The sequence below is a fragment of the Contarinia nasturtii genome, unplaced genomic scaffold (genome assembly GCF_009176525.2).
Source record: "Contarinia nasturtii isolate CC-2019 unplaced genomic scaffold, AAFC_CNas_1.1 Cnas_scaffold_493, whole genome shotgun sequence".
Taxonomy (NCBI): Eukaryota; Metazoa; Arthropoda; class Insecta; order Diptera; family Cecidomyiidae; genus Contarinia; species Contarinia nasturtii.
The window spans coordinates 2,497,248-2,517,702 of NW_022197846.1; the positions used below are offsets into that span (position 1 = coordinate 2,497,248).

The 20,455-nt window shown below is 34.7% G+C and overlaps 1 protein-coding gene across 4 annotated transcripts in view; it reads right to left on the reverse strand.

The window, feature by feature from the left end:
- LOC116339114 (nucleolysin TIAR) overlaps positions 1 to 20,455 on the reverse strand; it is a 400,815-nt gene that overhangs the window by 327,247 nt on the left and 53,113 nt on the right. For 3 of the 4 annotated variants that reach the window (XM_031764786.1, XM_031764785.1, XM_031764787.1), the window contains exons 1-2: positions 17,395 to 19,627; positions 16,868 to 16,993 (exon numbers count right to left, since the gene is read on the reverse strand). The exons of the other annotated variant lie outside the window; for it this stretch is intronic. In XM_031764786.1, the coding sequence (XP_031620646.1) occupies positions 16,868 to 16,993; positions 17,395 to 17,479 (211 nt within the window). In that variant the 5' untranslated portion in view covers positions 17,480 to 19,627. Of the gene's footprint in view, positions 1 to 16,867; positions 16,994 to 17,394; positions 19,628 to 20,455 lie in introns of those variants that run through there. 4 annotated transcript variants of the gene reach the window in all.

A 20,455-nucleotide genomic window follows, 5' to 3' on the forward strand; every position in this document is an offset into this window, starting at 1 on the left:
CACACACACACACACACACACACACACACACACACACACACACACACGATGTAAACGTGTGAAAGGATTTGAATGGTAACCAATGGTCTTCCGACACAGTGAGTCAAGCAAAGCCATTTGTACAAACGTAAATGTTGATATTTCCATTTCAAAACTACATCATCAACGGTTCCAATATGCTGGCATATGAGATTTAAACTCTTCACTTTTAGCGTATATATGCATAAAATTCTGCTGACGACATTGATTTTAACATTTGCATTTCGATATGTCACTCATTCGCCATCATATACATTATATGGTATGTATATCAAAATCACAATTGATTCGATTTAGATAATAATCAATACATATTGATGGTTTAACTTTTTCATCCTGTTGTTCGTCCCACCACCATCGGCGCTGTTGATGTTCATTTAAAGCAAGCGAACAGTAAAAAAAACCCACATACACACACATCCAAAAGAGTGAAACTTTCCGATTTTGCTTTGCATAAACATTGCGCTCGCAGCAAAAGTCAACTATTTTCGATTGAAATAGATTCGTGGTATGAAGAGTGTTAGAGGAAATACCGTCGGCATATTGATTTGCACATAGATACATGCATAATTCATAGTTAAGATTATTTCGGTTTGCCACACACACAAACTCGCACGCATATACATATACATAGAACAATTCAATAATCCAAATGGTTTCCTGACTTAGCATATTGCGACGGTATATCAAACAATAACGCACTCACACAACCCTATATAGCTCAATAGCGTAATTTCAACACGGAAATATAGTGTTTTGTAGGCATTCCGAATATTTTGCTTATCAAACGATTGAATAAATTAAGTTAGCCAAAAGTTTGAGACTTGCATGATGACTACAAAATCCACATACAATACACCAGCAGTCGTGTATGTGGTTCTTTTTCGATGATATTTAAAAAAAACTCATTTCAATCGTATACAACACACTTGGCAACGGCCAATTGAATTATAAGCCGAATCAAAGAACAACAAAGTCATTATCAAGATGACCATATTAAAACTCATTTAAAAAAAAATGTTACAAACAAAGGGTGACAGTTTTCATTTTGGTTACGTTTCAATTGAAGTTTGTTGAAGGGAGAAAATAATTCAAATTCCACCACCCGAAATCTGTATCTCATGTGTCCGCATACATTGCATAACTATATCACAAAAATGTCTGACAAAAACAGTGGCACTTTGTTATCTATGAAATCACATATGTGATAAAAATAATGAACATCAGTAACATCATTTGTTTTGGTCGGCTAACAAAAAAAAAAAAAAATATATGGGCCAACAGTAAACGGCTTAAAAAAAAGGGAAAATAACAACAACAGCATTGGAATACATTGAGTCAAAACGGTATGGTTTATTAAAACGTTTTTCCGATGCACATAATAAACGCTATTTTATGTAGAGAACCATGGTAATAACTAAACTGACCCTTTCTATGTCGTTTTTTTTCTTCGTCTTCTCCTCTCCATCGTTTTGTTCTTTGCATGCGTGTTTTGTTGTTGTTTCTTTTGCTACTTCAAAGTGTGTGTGTGTTTTGGGGATAGAAGAACTGTCGCTATTGATTCTCTTGTTATTTCCAATACGGCTCAGTTGTTTAGTGAATCCCCCCGTACTCATTTCGTTAGCATAAACAGCGAAACCTTTTGCTATAAAAAAAAGGATTCTTAGATTGTGATGCCCGAATCCGAAGAAAATAGAAGACATGAGTGAAGAAGGAGAAAAAAACCGTTGAGTCGACAGCACAATTTACACAGAACGTGCATTCAAGATGAAAATGGGACAGCGTTTAATCTGTGATATAGTCTTTTGAAATCCATTTTCAGTTAAGGTTTCGTTTTATTTTCAATTCTTTGTGTAGTTTTATTGTGATGTATTTCAAACACCCTCCTTTCTCTCTCGTTTCCAATTCCCCTATATAAGTTTTGCCTCGCCGTAGCTAAGCTGCAGCACAGGATGTTGCTGTTGCGGCATTTAAATTTCGACAGTCACAACGGAAGAGCCGATGGAATGCGTAAAGGGGATGAAAGTAGCGGTCGAAAAGACAAAAGTGAAAGAAACAAACAAAATAATTCACATGGATTGAGCAATGTGGCGATTAAAGTAAACATGGTAAACACACAGTGCGGTGCATGCTGGCTCACGAAAGATATAGAGCTAGGGCAAAAGAGGGAGCGGAGGAGGAAGAGATTTTGAATGGACAAGAAAAGTGAAATTATTTTATAACGTTGCCTGAAATGATCTCACAAACATGAGCCGTTGGTGGGCAACTGGCCGCTCTATTTTCTCGTTTCGCTTGTAAAAACCGATAAATATACATCTATGAACACATTCATTCACTTTGGACATAATGTACGAGGGGGGAGGGGGCAATGGCCGACCAAGAATGTAATGAAGAAACAACACCATCACCACCACCAAATGTTCACATTCCAGTTCGGTGTGAAATGGGATTACCGAAGCCAACCGAACACATTGAATAACATTACATTGTTAGACCAAAAAATGTATACACAACATTAAAATATCCCTCTATGATAAATGTAATGGTCATACATAGAAGTTGCACCACATCTACCGTCGTCGTCCCAAAGAGTAGGCATATTGAGAAACAGAGCAAAAGAGTCAAAAAAAAAATATTTTGCTATTTAATTCGTTTCGTTTTCGTGCTTATTACAAGAATGAAGAAAATTATTTTGATTTTTCACCTCCACAACCAACCAAATGCCAATGGCACCAGCACACACTTTCACAAAACACTAAACGATGCGCTTGGTATTTCAATGCTCCGGTTCCTTTTATGCAAAATAGTCATTGTGATAAATGATAAATTATGTAAATTGATAAAGTTTATTTTTGTGACGAGATAAAGAAGAATGAGAGGAGAAAAAAAGAACGATTGTGTTGAGCGCAAAAATCATCGCATCAAGTAGAAACTGAAAGAAAAACAAAAATGAAAAGAGAAAAAAAGAACCGACACACTCGCACATTTTCTTCGTGTTCGTTCGCCATTTTGGTGAGATGACCGCAGTATGAAACGCTACGGACATTTATGTTTTTTTATTATTTTATTTTTTCGTGTGTCTAATGCGATAACTTTGTTGTATGAGATTTGCATTCATCTCTTTTGTTTTTCTATGTGATGTGCACAATTTCGTCATCATTGCTGTTGTTGCCATCGTCGTTTTTTCGGCTTACTTTGACAAAAATGCGTATGTATGTACAATGTACATCGTATGATGTGCGAATAAGATCAGCTGAATGTGCAAAAAAGAGAAATTGAAACAGAAAGAGACGCCACAGAAAAAAGGGTGAAACGAGCAATGGGAGTCAAACTAAACTGACAAACAAAATGTTTGCGGTTGTGTAATGAGAACAAAGGGGAACACAAATGTAAGGGACACGGCATACACAAAGTGTATATATATACGAAAATTCCTGCCTTAATAAACGTTTTTAGTGTGCACGTAAAACTGGATCAGGGGGCTCGTGTATTATCTTTCATCTGCTGGCTCTTTTTTTTTTTTTTGAACAGAACAAAAAATGTATGCTTGTTTATACAATTCGCATAAATATGTAAAATAGTTACATTTATTCCCCCTTTGCATCATTCCGCTGTAATCTCGGCATTTGTTGTGCTCGGTGTGTATCGTTTGCTTGTGAAAGCAGGTAATTTAGAATGCGATGAATATGCCGTATGTTACAAAGATGAAATGTGATCAAGCAAATTGCAAAATGAAGTGTGCTTCCATTTAAATTATATTCTTAACACATTGACAGCGGTGATTTGGTTTTGCCTTTGTTGTGTACCGTTTTCTTTTTTCATTGTCACTTGTTTATTTGTTTGACTTTCTGCTATAAATATCCTTTTCTACCAAACTGGGTGTCAGCGGGTGGAGGAGGTGGTTGCAAGATTTAAGTAAAATGTCCCGAATTAAATCAACCCGAAAAAAGAACAATTATAATGTTGTCAAATTTTTGCGAAAGTTTTTTTTTGTTGTTGTTTGGTCGGCATTTTACCGTTCTTTTTTATGAAGTTGGTGTTCAGCCGAATAAAAAAAACGAGAATGTTGATGATTCTTTGGTCAATAGCCTTCGGATTGGTGATAGTCATCGTTGGCAAATAAAGTACATCAGTGCTAATCCTTGGGTCACATCTTAAAATAAATATCCGGCTCTATGTCAGTAACATTATCTTACGCTTTGTGCGATTTTTTTTTGCTCGTTCTCTCTACCAGCCATTGTTGTCACTGAATTTTTGCTTTCTCATTACTTTCTCTTTTATTCATTCCATTCAACTTGACAAAAATCTACACGCATTGATGTTTTGATTGTTTTCATTGGTGCGTTTTCCTTTAATTTCCCCTAATTTCGCGTCTATTTTGAACAAAGACCGACCAGCGACACAAAAAAAAATTCTAATATCAATCATATTTATATATCAAAAGAAAAGCGAGAAATAGAATAGAGAAAAAATCACGATGGCCATTGTTATTTTTTCTAATTTATTTTTCAATCTCTCTCCCTCGCGCGCGTCTTCACATTCGGTCAGTGCTACCGCATCGCACCGAGCACTCTCGGGGAGCAGCATATAACTCAATTTATAGTGAGCGCTACACGTCACTGAGTCGCGCATCTGAGTTGCAAACAACACTCAACTACAAAACTGAGTGAGTAGCTACTCGCTCAAGTCGAACAGACGAACGCGCGCCTTAAAGGTTCGCGTTCACATCTTTGGTTTTTTTCTTGTTATCATTATAAAAAATTTCATATTGTTTCAATTCGATACATTTTCATTAATCTGTGTGATAAAACAACTCATTGGAATTTATGTTTGAAACGAAAAATATTGTTTATTGTTAAAAAAGAAAACGATGTAATTATTCATTTGAATTTATGAAAATGAATCATAAAGTATTATTTTTGTTCGCTAACGGGCAAGTCTGGAAGTAAGAAGACGATCACGTACTCGTTCAATGCATCTTACGGCATGTTTTTCAAAAAAAACTTCACGATTGCGGTCACCACTACAACGAACAGTGAACAAATCTAGATTAAAGAACGAAAAAAAACATCAAATAATGTGTTAATTTAAATTGAATGAATATTAATTATTTAATCCAACTTAATCACCTTTTGCCAGAATCAATTTTGGGTCATTGAAATCGGGCTCCAAATCCATTTCAGATATTACTTCGTATCCAAAAATCCCTTTCAGTAGCAGGTCAACGTACTTCAAATCGTATAACTCACCATTTCCCTTTTCAGTTTGCATACTGTTGTAAAAATCAAGTAAACTCCAAATTGCATTTGGAATTGTAACATCGGCACATGAGATATAACGATCAAAAATACCCTAAAAACATTTCAACTATTGAGAACAAAAAAAAAACTTAGAAAAGTGGACAAGTACACATACATTCGTTGTGAAATTGATGTAACCAGCGACATTGTCAAAGATTGAAGTCACTGCTCTTGCTAATGTTCCAATTTCCCCATTTACGTTGGTCGAATTTGATGTATTAGTTGAATTACGATCAGAAATTTTTTCGCCAACATCGACCATATTTTGCCCGGATAAATTGTTGAAACTGTCATCGTTATCTGATGGTTCGTCGTATAACAATGGCAATTCATCACATTCAACGATTGGTTCAGTTTTGATATTCTCTTTTGGCATTGGAATAGTCCAGAGAAAATCAGCATCATCATCATCCATTACTGTCATTTGCAAGTCTTCTAGTATATTTGGATCCAAATTATTAATTCCTATTTGACCTTGCAAATGTTGAACTTTCAATTGTAGCTCGTTAACTTCGCGCTCTAATTTTACATGAAGCGTTTGATTACATGATTGCTCCGGTGGCTCTTCTGCATGCCAATCGTAGCGTGACCGATTGGAGTTATAAATGGCCGGTAAAACTGATCTTTTTCGAAGAATATAATCTTCGGCGTCTTCTTTTTGACCTAAAATATTTTTTTTTAATTTATCTAATCTCACTATAACTAATATAAACAGAACATACCAAAAACATGAAGCACTTTTGCATGATAACATGCTGGAGGATTACGACCATTTGCGATGAAAATATTCCGTAAAGGCAATCGAAAATTTGGCTCTTTGTTCAGATCACTGTCGTAAAATATTTTGTGCACTTTTGTTTTACTTATTCCAATATTAAAAAGTTGGACAATATCAATTGATTGAAACCATTGAATTGGAACAACCAATTTTATTCTGGATGCCGGTAAAATGACGACAGCAAACATGGTGAAAATATCAATTTTTCAATAAATACGACTTCTTGTAAGAACAACTGAATTTGAAATGACACCTTATAAACGTCTTTTACGCATACAAATGTACTTGTCACAGCGAGAGAGATATTATATTTAGTTTTTTTCTGAGAAATATAAACAAATGTAATTCGACACCAGAAGTCAACCAGCCACAATGGTTATTTGTGTGCGTTAAACATCGATTTGGACTGTTGTTTTTATGTATATATATTTATGGATGCTTCGACAGAGATGCGTTTTAACGATTCGAAATTGAATTTGTGTTAGTTTGTAGAGGTATATGAGAAAAATTGCGCCAATTTTGATACTCAAAGCAAATGTTTCATTAGCAACGGTCAAAATAATTTTAAAATTGAATCGGTTTTTTTGAATAATTTGAGGTAATATTCTATAGAATGGCGGGTTCAAATGAAAATAATGTCGAAGCAAAAAAGAATTTATTTGGTGATATTTTTGTTTATAATAAAGAAACAAACCAATCCAAGTGTATTTTAATGAAAAATGAAAACATTTGTGGTACAATATTAAAGGGAGTACGTCCATACAATTTGAAAAGACATGTAAAAAGTGTTCATCCAAACTTTACGGCTGAAATAATTGATAATGATTCGCTCTATGAAGCATCAGAAAAAGCAATATTGGATGCATGGGCAGAAATAGTTACTATCAATGGTCGCCCGTTTTCAGCTTTAAATGATAGTGGAATCAACAAATTAATGAAAATGCTTATTGCATTGAGTGAGCAAAAATATGGCATACAAATTCATTTAAATGTCGAAAAAGTAAAAAGTCATGTTCATGAAATCGTAGATAAAATGAAGACTCGAATCCGTGAAGAAACAAATAATAGTTTGATATCATTAGCTTTGGATATTTGCACAAAAAATAATAGAGTAATTCTTGGAATAAATGCACAATACATATTGGGTGGAAAAATTGTTGTACGTACATTAGGAATGCCTCGTCTAAGTCAATCGCATACTGCAAAGCATGTAGCTGATATCGTGAAAAATGTTTTATCATCATATGGAATTTCTGTAAAACAAATCTATGGCGTAACAACTGATAATGCAAGCTATATGTTGCTGTGTCCCGATATACTTGATCAAATGGCAGATGTTGAAACTGCAAATGAATTTGAACATTTGGATTTGAATTTAACAGAAGTTGATGAGGAATTTTTTCATCGCATGTTGAAAGAGGCCGTCGAAGAGTATTTTGAAAAGCCACTTGCTGACTACGTTTACAGTAATCCATGTGGTGTGCACACGTTTCAACTCTCGATTGGCGATGCACTTAAAGCCACTGTATCGACAAACAATATTATTGAACGCGCACGTTTCATTGTCCGAAAATTGAGAACTCCTAATATTATAAGAGTAATGAAGGAACAAAAATTACTTTTACCTATCCTCGACAACATAACTCGTTGGAATGGAAAATATACGATGGTGAGTGTATTAAAAAAAAAAATCTGAAGAATGCTGTAAACTTATTTGAAAATATAAAATCTGTTTAGATAAAGCGATTGCTTGAATTGAAGGATTTTGTCAACACCTTAGCCAGCACCAATCAGGAACTAGCAATCACAGAAGAAGAATGGAATGAACTTGTTAAAATTCGCGATACTTTCAAAATTTGTTACTACTTCACAAAAAGAGCTCAATCGCCGCAAATGACAATTTCTGATTTTTATGCTGAATGGAAAGAAGTAAAAATGAATTTGGGAAAACTGCCGAAATGCGAGTTAGTCGAAAAATTGGTTCATTACATGGAAGTCAGAGAGAAAAAATTTATTGATAGCCCTGTTACATTATCTACACTCTTTTTGGACACACGGTTCAGAGTTTTACTCAACGAAAAACCGTTGGCAACACAAACGGCCATAAATCATTTAGCATGTTTATATAAACGCATACGAGATTTGAATTTACCCAGTGAATTGAACAATTCATCTGAAACTGGTACATCTCCTGGTGTTGACAATGCAGAAAATGTTAGCGACTTCGATCGGTATTTGAATTCATTGGAAGATAGAGAGAGACACGAACATAATATGGATCCATCGTGTGAAGATATAATGACAAAATTGACGCAATTTGACCGTGACATAAGGACCAAAAGACGTGGGGCCAAAACAAACCACGCAATGGATTATTGGATGGAACATAAATATAATCATATTGAAATATTTGAATTAGCGAAAACTGTCTTTGCAGTTGCGTCAACGGAAGTCAGTGTTGAAAGAAACTTTTCTGGACTCACATTCATTTTAAATAAATACCGATGTAGTTTAAGTGATGATTTGTTAGATGAAATCTTGTTTGTTCGTTTAAATAAAAGTATCTTTCATGAAGTTGTCTAAAATGTAAAATATATTCATATATGGTACACACAAAAAAATTTCTAAAAATATGTCAACATTTCACACGCAACATTATTCACACAAACAAGCACAAAGTGCTAAACAAAATGAAATCAAGAATTGTTCGCTGATTCAGTTTTTTTTATCATAAGCCGCAATAAAATAACAAAATCATTTCATTCTGTTTTGATATTTTTTTCTTTGTTGTATTTATTTTCATATCGCTTTTGTATAATGTTTTTTATGTTTATTTTGTATGAGTGGTGTGAGCGAGATTTAGCTTACTCACAATGTGACTTGAGCGAGTAGTGAGTTGCTCTCACACTCGTTCGGTGAGTGAACAAGCGCACCGTGTATTCGAGAACTCAGCACATTGAGTCACGTATCGCATTGAGCGTGCGTTTTACAAGCACTGCATTCGGTACAGTCTGTGGTTGTCGTTTTACATTAAGAGACAATCTGACTTAACATTGCGCACGAGAAAATTTCATGTTAGATGAACCCAATGTCAGAGTATCAAACACTAAAAATTTAACAAAGCATAAATTTTTGAATGGAACACGCTTTTGTCTCTCTCTCTCTATCGCACTGTTTGTGGCCCACATTTCCCAAGACAATGTAATAATTCAATGGAACTGAGGAAGAAAGAGATAGAAATCGAGGCAGGGAAAAGACTGATTTCGTTTATTATCGTATGGTGTATGAAAGCCAACACTTAATCTGCCACCGTCTAGCATCCTAGTGCAGTTGAGCAAAATCGAGATAACTGCGAGCACTGAAGTACAAAAGATAATTTTAATACTCGACGACGAGAAAAAAACGAGGGAAAAAACACCAAAGCGGAAAAAGAAATATTAAGGGCAACCAAACCAGCTCAAATTTGTGTTCGCTTGTGAATCGGTGAATTAATTGAATGGGGTTATTTTTGACACATGATGTCAGCAAAAAAAACAATGATTGTTCACCGAAAAAAATATATATCAACAAACCGACTAAAAAAGCAACACTTTAAAGATCAAAACCACAAAATATGATGGAATAATTATTCATTTTTTGGCACAAGTCGCTTTATTCGATCAAAAAATGTGCGAATTTTTTTGATTTTTATTTGACCATCACAATCAATTTGTTCACAATTTGATTCGATTTATTACAAATCGTCATATCACATTCATTGAATGTGGCAGACCTTCTTCTTGTCATTCTTGTCGGTTTTTTTTTCATTTCAATCGACGATGACGACGCGACAACAATGATGCTGACAACCGGTGTATGTGTGTGTCTTGAATTTTGAACTTTACCCATTTGCCAGTCGATGATGTTCAATGAACATCGATATTTAGATACAATACCGAAATTTATTTATACAATGTTATTGTCATTGAATTGATCGCAATGATATTGATACAATTCAGTACATCATACAGTACGGTGTTGAATGTTTCATCAACAACAGCAATAACAGCAGAAAATAAATAAAAACACATTTCAGCTTCTATATGCGATTGCAAACTTAACTTATAAATTTCACTTCCTTCACCACACAACCTCCCGTTATTGAAAGGAATAAGAACGGTCCAACGAACGAGAGCAAAAGACAGAGACATATATGAGTTGACGGGCCCAGTCGGTGCAAGTGAAAAATCGAACAGATAACAAGAAATAGAAAGTGCGACGAACAAAGTAAGAAGTGAATGGCAATCGAAAAACGAAGAGAGAAATAACGAATGAAAAGACGATGAATTGTATCCCATATCGAGTTTGTGTATTTTCTGTGAAACGGTGACAGCACATTAACGTTTGTCAAAAAGCATACACACACTGCAAACAATATGCCGTCAGCATTAAGCGGAGGCACTTTAACCAAAGCGACCACATACACTAAACACACATAAAACTCTCGCATTCATTCGGTGAAATATCACAATCACGGAAATCTCTCGACAAATTTATTGAATTCGAGAGAGAAAAAAAACGATTCAAAGGACTTTTATTTGTTCGGTGCCTCCGATGAATTGTTCGCCGCATTTTTGTGTGTATCATCGATTGGCATGCGAAATTTAAATATTATATTTGAGCAATTCGAAAGGCGCTTTTTTTCACCCCGATTAGAGACGTGTAACGAACAACAAACAATTGTGTAACTTATTCACATATGATGAGATGAAAGAAAAACACAAACACACATCGCATTTGGTGTGTAAAATGGTAGACGAAAGAGAAAAAAATAAGAGAATAAATGTGTGATGCTCCTCTTCCTATATGCATTGATCAAATCGAACACCAAACATCATCACTGCCAACACCAGAACAGGATCCAAAGAGCAAAGGAGCAAAAAGTGAATCGAATCGGAATTGAAGAAAGCACCGAAAAAAATAAAAATTTCTTTTTTTTCTCGATTTATTCGAAGGAAAGCGTAAATAAAAGGGATGAAAGAGAGAAGAGAGAAAAAGAGTCGAGACTCGAACACGGTGTTGTGAACATTGAGCTATATGCATTTTGCACGACAAAAGACAACACGTGCCAAATATTTCTTTGTATTGTTTGATTTTTGTTTTTCAACGTTTTTAACATTTTCACTGATCGAAGTGGCGTTTTTTTCTCTTTCTCTCTCTGTCTCTCTTTTCATTTTTTCTGTTTTGTTCTTTCACGGGTTTTTGGTTCGTGTTGTGACTTTTCACTATGCGAATGGTGTTGCTTTTCCCATTTTATGCCGCACCGATATTCCTGTCGAAGCATTTTGCTATTGCTGATGTTACAGTGTATATTTCGATTTTATTTTCTTCTGTTCTTTTTTTTGGTTTTGTTTCTTCTTGTATTATTATTTTGCTGTGTGTTAGCTCTCTGTATACTTTTGATACTCTTATAATGTGTTGTTGTTTGGTTATGCCGTTGCTTTTCGCATCCAAATTGTTCACGAACACACACACACACACACACTTGTGTGTTTCGTTTTTCTCATTGTTCGTCACACTATATTCATTGTACATGCATTATTTTATTCGGTGTTGTGGTGATTTGGTTTTGCTATCTTTTGCCATCGTCCTGGATTTCGTACTGTGTTTTGCGAGTGTATTTATGGTTGTGTGTGTGCGTGAACGAATGTGCATGGCATTGGTAAAAGACAATAATTTAGCGGAAAATATTACAACTGTCGATTGGAATCGATTAAGGGGAAAATTATTTTGTTGATTTGTGACATTTTATTGCAGCGAATTTGTCAACACAAGAATAACACCACAAAAAAGGAAACTTTTTTTCTTCTCTCACTCGAGTTTCAATTTTAAATGGGAATCTTGTTATGTTGTTGTTGTTGTTTTATATTTTGTCGCTCTTTTATTCTCAAACTTTTTTTTTTGCTCGTGCGTTTTGAATTGTCGAACTGGGAAATGGGAAAATAGCGAGAAAGGAACAAGAGGGGACGATGAATTTGGTGCTTGTTTGTGGCAAAGTGAGGAGAAACACATTTTTCAACGAGAATAAATTGCCTTCTGTTTTTAACACTTAAAATTTATGTTCATTGAACATATCATGTGATGGAATTAAAGATGACAATTTTCTCGCTGAATTGTGTAATTCCAATTTACTGCAGCAATAATGGCAATAATATAAGAAATGAAAAATATTTTCTTTATTGATGGTACTGGCAATCGCTTTTGCATGCCTGAAATTAAATGAACTGATGCATTTTTGTGAACACGAACACAGAGTCGCTTCGATGTACACAAAGATCAATTGAAATTTCGCTTCAATTCGATTGCATATTTCTTGAACGGATGAATGCTTGAATAAATGCTTAAAATGCAAATTATGTTCTAATCGTCTATTTTAACTAGCCCAAAATTCACAATAAGCTGTTACCACCACCAATGTACATAATATTGGAATTTTACATTCAATTCCAAACTAATTGAACAGATTAAACAAGTTTCAATGCTCACACTTCAAAATGTGAATTACAAAATATGATTTGCTTGTCGACTGAATGATATTGTTAGAGAATCAGTAAACAATGGATTTTCTCAAATGCAATTTAAATTGATATTCAATGCTTGTCCCCGAATCTCAAAAAAAAAAAAAAAAAACTACTGCTAAATGTTAAGAAACGAGCGGCATATCACGAATTAAATTTCAGTGAACTCATAATTTTTGGCTCAAAGCAATTTCACATCTAAAAAAATAGTTGACAAATTTGGTTCAATTTTCCAAATTTATTATTGTGCCGTTTCTGTGTATTGCATTATAAATGCTCAAAAGCAATAAATGATTTGAATGTTGGATAGATTTGATGAAACAATAGCAAAGGTTTGGCAATATTTCCATTTTATGATTGCGATGGGTTTTTTTTTGTTTCGTTCTTTGTTTGTTTGATAAAATTTCGATCTATATATAAATGTGTGTGTGTAGTGTGTATAATGTATATATGCCTATGTTCCGTTTTATTGATGTCGATGTCGATGTCGATAGCAAATAAAGCAATCCATCTAATCTCCGATTTTCTGTTTTCATATACATTGAGAAGACGCTTTACTGTGAATTGGATTTTGGGCTCCATTTGCATAACAGTAGAATTCAATTTCCTCATTTGGCTTGGAATTTATTTTTTTTTTCATTCTTGTAATTCATGGGATAGCTTGTTCAAAATAAACACATCCAATTTCGAGTGGCCGTTCAAAGGAAGGATATTGAATAAAATCCAAGATCAATTTCCAATTAACATACTTGTCGACTTTACAATTTTACTCGTGTCCAATGTATGTGTGTGTGTACGTAAGTGTACCTATATGGTATCATAAGACGAACCGAATGAACAAGTAACCGAGTGAATAAGTATATTGGAAACGGAATGACTATGAGCAGCGGCGTCTCAGTGAAAAACACATGTAACGTGATTTTACAAAAGGCAATCGTCATGATCATAGTCATCGTTAATGCGGTTATATTATTGCTGTGGCAAAACAATAGCAACAAATGCAAGCAAAATCATGCTAAAACAAGAAATGGCATAGGCAACACACCACTCAATAACCGAGCATCATCACTAAACATTTACATACATTATGTATTTGGATGAGCGTGTGCTGTAGATGAAGATAGAGGCTGAGAGAGAGAGAGAGAGAGAGAGAGAGCGAAAGAGCGAGCAAAAGATAGAAAGTGGGTGTTTTGAGAATATGCATGCAATACGATGACACAGAAAACTGTTAGGCTTCGAATTGATTACAAATAAATGTTCTTCTAAAACTTTATGTCTATGTTGGCTATTCGACGAATTCCATACATTGACGGCACATTTCTCACTCTTGTTCAATCCCATTCCAGAACCCTCGCACACATACACACTTAAGGCTCACTTACTTTTCTGAAAGCAACCGTGCAATTTAACAGCATTATATTTGCGTATCGTATTCAACTACTACCATTTATATACCATTTATTTCGAGTCGAAAGTAACTAAGCTCTATTTTTCTGTCATTCGTGTGTGTGTGTTTTTTTTTGTTTTTCGAATTGGCCGAAAATTCCATAGCGCTATTGTCTTTTGTTTTTGCATGTGCTTCATGTGGTTGTATGTGCTCTGTTTCTCACTTCCACATGACATCGATTTGGTGTGCGTTTTTGTATTTGTTCAATGTATAAGTTCTCGTTCGAATAGTTTGTATGAAAGTTTGATGTGTGCTATCCGCCATGCAAACGATACGTTTCGCACCGAAAAGACACAGACAGATAAGTGATCTGAATAGATGGGCACTGACTATATTCGGCAGAGGCGAAGAAAAAAAGAAACTACAAAAATTCATGTAACATTCTGGGCAAAGAAATTAAATTGTGGAGGCTTGTGGGAAAACTAACCGCCACGAAACAGAGACGAAGATGTGCACACAGGCACCATAGAACAAAAAAAGAAGCTGAGAAGTGTGATAGAGAGAGATGCGAAGAGTATTGCGAACAATACTCTGAGAGCAGATAAGAATATAGTTCACACTTGATACTTACACATAATAATGGTTGTGGGTTTTTCTATTCATTGCTGTTTAGTTACTTTCTATAATTGTAAGTTTGATGTTATGCTTTGAGCAAAATTGCGGTGAGATCGATTTGAACACAAAACGTCGTTTTATAGACCATAAATACTATACACATATAGTCAAACATACACACTCATTCGACACTTACTATCGGCCTTTGTGTTGGCACGATGAATCTCTAGTGCAATTCACAATGGAATGAAATAAATGGAATAGCATTTTCTAGCATTTGAAGATCCCATATAAATACATGCACACTCCAAGCTACCAAACCAAAATACCCCCAATAATGCAGTATGAGTGAGTATTTCTCTACAATTCGTTGTGACGAAGCCCACAGATAGAGTGAGAGAGAGAGAGAATAGAAACAGATGAGAGAAAAAAAACGAAGTGAAAATCTATAGAACCAACATCCATTTAGATACACGGAAGGATTCAGTGTTCATTGAGGGCGTTCAAACGACGGACTTTGAGTGCCGTTCACTTTGTTCCTAAAGAATGTTCAACAGAATGAGAATGATAGAAAGAGGAAAAAAATCGGAATTCAATCGAATTTCTGGGCATTCGTCTGGTTTCAAAGAGTTTTCAACATCAGCAACCACCGAAAATTAATCGATCTGTAAAATAAAATTAGTTTTGAACGTGTTGGTAAGTGAAGAAGTACAGTCAAGTTGATGACGACGAACGGTAGCGACAAAGAGAGAGAAAAAAAAGGATGTTTGCAAGTTTTCTTTTTCTCATCGATTCGCCTTCGTTCACATTTTTCTGGCCATTTCTTTTTATTTTCTGTTGTTGTCTCGTGTGTGTGTGTGTTCAGTACGACGATTATATTTTCTTTGATTTCTCTTTTATTTCGTCATCGGCAATATCACCTTCTTCTCTTCTTCGTTGTTGGTCGATTGTGTTTTCAAGTGAACGCATTTTATACAGGATTGTTTAAATACACACTCGCATATATGTGCGTTGGAATGTTTGGTTACATTTATACATGTTCCTTTTTTCATCCATTTTTTTCCTCTCTTCTTTTAAATAAAAATATTACATTTTCCAGGGGCGACCAACCCGTTTGATAAAATATTTAAAATATTTGTAACATAGCTGAGGGGAGGGGAAGGTACAATACATTCCGTGTGTATGTATATGTGTGTATTGTATTTCAATGCGAAAAAGAGAGATATATCAGAGTGCACACATTTTCTCACTGACCATTTTCACTTTGAAAGCCATTGAAAATAGAAACATTTCCAACTGGAAAACATTCTAAACGATATAGAAATACAAAACGAATACCAAACATTCTTGGAATTTCATTTCTTCGGGTAAAAAGTTTTCAACACAGCAATACAAAAGACTTAACTTCTTCTTTCTCATATTCAGTGCGTTTTCTACCTCGCCCTTCTGCCCAAAAGTATGTGTGAGTGGGTGTTATTTCTTTATATATATCCATCCTATTACATTTACTAATATTAATCTCATGTGAGAGATTGAATGGTACTGCAGCAAGTGTTTTGATTCGTTTCGGTTGTGTGTGTTTTTTTTATGATTTCATTTGATTTGATTTTATTTAGTTATTATATCGTTTAAATGTTCACATTGATATGATGACATCAACTGATACTGATATTGATTGCATGCATCACATATTCTTTTGTTCGAACAAAAAAAAAACTTTTTATTTTTAATCTGTTTCAAGATTTTTTTCTGAATACTTCGTTTCACACCTTTTTTTTGCATGTCGAACTTGGAACTCTTTGATTTCTTCGTTTCTTTTACCGAATTTTTATTGGATTCGTTTTACTTTTTCTCGTTTCAAACCAACTTTATCGGACCATAATCGAGCATTTCTCAACGATTGGGATGAGAAATGAATTTATCGCATTTTAAGTTGATTGGAAGACACTTTTCACATTCACATTCACATTTTCTTAAAATGTCTACCATTTTCTTTTCATTTGATGGGAAACCCTCTTTTTTACTAGCAAATATACAAATTTTTCCCATTGAAATTCACATAAAAAAAGACTGTCTCTTTTTTCGATTCAAAATTGACGCGACTCTTAATTAAGAGACGATTGTTTCTTTCTGTTTGGTTCTTTTATATGTTTTTTTCTTGTGTGCTTGTGCGAAAATAATTGATAATTACCTGGCTTGTTACTCGAGCTCATTTGTTGTTGTTGTTGACATTGTTGCGGCTGTTGTTGTTGGGCATGAATTTGATGCTGTGGAGTGGTTTGAGCATGTGTTGGATGTATAGCCAACAATTTTGCTTCTGTGAATGGGCAGAATAGAAAAAAATCTTTAAGTTAGCTAAATGCTCAGATGCCCGGCTTGATTTTGAATCGCTTCAAATGGCAAATGCCACACAATTTAAATGCGATGATAACAACAAACAGACCCAATCACCCAAAAACAAAAAAATCCAATGTTCAAAAAACGATTTTCACAGTGTCCACAAACAAAATTTGAAGATGTGAAATTTATTGTTTTTCGTTTCGATCATTGGTCATATAGAACATTTTTGCGAATCAATTTTCGGTGGTGGTGGTGGATAAATTTTGTGTGCATTGCAAAATGTTGGGCATTTTCGTTTGAAAAATCGATTCAAAATGTGGCCGAAACAACTTGGTGTTTAGCTAAGATTGTGCATTTTTATCCTATTCGGCTGTTCACCTGGTGGCTTATGTGGTCCAACGGCAATTGGCGGAGCACATGCCATCGTTGGTGCTGGCATCATTAGGGTTGACATGGCCAACATTTTTCGATTGAATTCAATTTTCGCGGATTTTTGATTAATAATTCACACACTAAATTTGATTGTTGTTTATGCTACCGCGATGTGGTGTAGCTTTTCAATAATAGACGCTTGTTCTCGCTTTTTTTGTGCGTATTTTTCGCTGATGTGGCGTTTCGAATGCCACTGTCTTGATACCTGAAAATAAGATCTATTCGGTCAGGATATAGTAGCGTGCGACTTTCGGGGTTTCGTTCGAAAATTTCTTCTCAATTCTCGTGTTATTGGCTACAAAGTTTTTTGTTTTTTTTTTTTTTCAATTTTTTATCAGCAGGACATCAAATCAGCTTCGGGTATGCTCTTTTAACAAAATTCCTTTTTAATGACTAGTTTATTTTTTTTGTACTTGAATGATTTGCGGTTGCAATTTTTAATTCATATTCCGGTAATGCAACTGTGTCAAACAATTCGCTCAAAAATTTTTAAATGAAAAATTGTATGACTTTTCTTTCGCACTTCAAAACGGTTTTTTTTTGTGATTGATCAAAAATGTTTTTAAAAAATAATCAACTAGACACTTTAACAAATGCACTGAACGTTTGAACAAACAATATCCCCTTTTTCTCTTCGTTCTCGCAAAGTCACTATCGAATTATTGTTATTACACCCAAAATCACTCTGTTAAGTATTTAAAGAAACACGAGACTGACAAAGTCAAGTTATGGAACTTCTCAATTTTTTTTCTTTTCGTTTTCTATCAACCCAGTACGAAATGCACTCAGTTCAATTAAAGTTATATTTGTTTAAAGTAAAGTACCAGTGTGTTTCTCTTGTTTTCTTTTGCTTTCGTTTGCATGTGTGAGTGTCTTATATTCCGTTTTGCACGATGTAACTTTTTCGTTTGTTTTGAACAGTTTTCGATTGCGTTGTTTGCACAATTCTAATATAAGCAATTCCTTTGGATCAATCTTGATTTTGCATGGATATTTTGTGATAGTTTGAGATTTTTAACGCTTTGTTTTTCGCTTCAATTTCGGAAATCAATTAGCTCGGAATTCAAACGTCTTTTATTTACTCGGGATCACAAAAGTTTTTCGTTTGCTGACAAATGTGAAATGTAATGTTCTTAAAAGTGTATTTTATGTAACTCTCTTCTCTCTCTCTTTTTTTTTCTATCTTTGGAGTTTTCTCGTTTTCACTAAATATATAAATTTTTTCGTATCCTCTCTCTCGCACTTTGAACTGCGGTTTTACAACACAAATGAGAAAACGAAACAAACGTAACGAACTGAAAATTCGATTGTACGTTGCCGATTGCAATCGGAAGAGAAAACTTCAGCGGAAAAGTGTTTATCTAGTGAATAACTTTTTTGTTTTCATTAACGAAAGATCTTTTCTTAGCGTGAGATCCGTTTTACTGCTTTCAAAATCATAAATACATTTGTGATGCAACTACGAACGATGCAGAGTAGGCGATTATATGCTTGCGAAAAATCCGTTAACGCTGTTTTATTTTTTTTATTCTCTTGGTTTTTATCAGTTCAGTATTCGGTTTGTTTTTATAGTGATTTTATTTTTAAGTTTTCAGTTTATATCGATGAGTTTCCTTATTTTAATGAAAAAAAAAAGAAATCCGATTCTGGTTGTTCTTTTCTCGTTCTTCTCTTCAGTTATTTTGTATGTTTTTCCTTACGTCTTTTTCTCCGTCGATGAGAGCCAAATTTTTCGGAATATTATGTTGTCGATAATTACTCACGAGTTGTTTTATTTATTTATTTATTTATTTTTTGTTAATTTTTTGTGATATTTTTTTTCGGTTGCGTCAGTTTTGAAACAAAAAATGTCCGCTCCGTGTCTCTTTCCGAAAAATTGTATGAGGAAAGTGATGACAAAAAAATGTGACAAAAATTTCGTATTTGCTGTTCCAAAATGAAGGTGTTTGTTTTCTCTCTTTTTTTTTAACAAAAAAAAGTGTTAAATAGTTTACAGGAACTATAAGTGTATTAATTCTGTTTTCTTGTATATTCTCTGTTTCTCAATGCAAGATGTAATTTTTTTTATGTATATGTATATATTTATAGAAACGTGAATTGAATTTGGCTGAAAAGCGCACACACAGAGAGATAAACAGGATTCGAATTTCCTCACTTGTTCAAAAAAACACGTACTAACCGTATGGCGACACTGCTCTAACTGATTTTATTTTGAAACTTTTGAATTTTCTTGGTTCTCAGTATGGTACACAGAACAGTGTGTCGGTCGAATGAGTACAGCATTGCATTGGCATGGAGTACGGTGTACGGTGTGCAGCAAAAGCAGTAGCGACGACGGCGGCGGCAACAGCAACGGTAACGGCAGCAGCTGAATAAAACAGTGGAAAAAAGATCCAAAGCAAATCATACACACGGCACTGAGAACGCAACACGCATCAAACAACATTTTCGCGCATCGTACGTAGGCATTCGGCTGGATTATACCGACTTTGTGTAATCATAACCACAAGGATGTGTCGCTGAATGTGTGTGAGTGTACGCGTGAATGAAGCATGCGGCGAAAGCATACGAAATACAACATAACAGTGGCACACAGGCGAAGGCGCTCTTCCTTTATCGGTTCGGTATTGTTGCCGTTTCGCATTGAAATCCCCTTTCATCATACACCATCCGACTGGAAAATCCAATGTTCGCTGGGGAAATTGTTAAATAACAAAACGATCCAAAAACTGTGTGTTTGTAGCAACAATAGCGGCACCAAATGCAAACATTACGCAAAACGAATAGTTTTGGGCTCTCATTTTGACTTTCTCTGATGTATAAGTGAAACTTCTCCGGATTCAAAAAATTTATTTCGACACCATTGCCGTTGCACACTAAATTTTTGTGTGATGTATGCGACCAAGGCACAACACACCATGCGAGAACAACAAAAATTATTTGAAAACATGTTGAAACTGAAAAATTCTTTCGAAAAATATTGAAATATGTTTAGTGAAGCATTCGG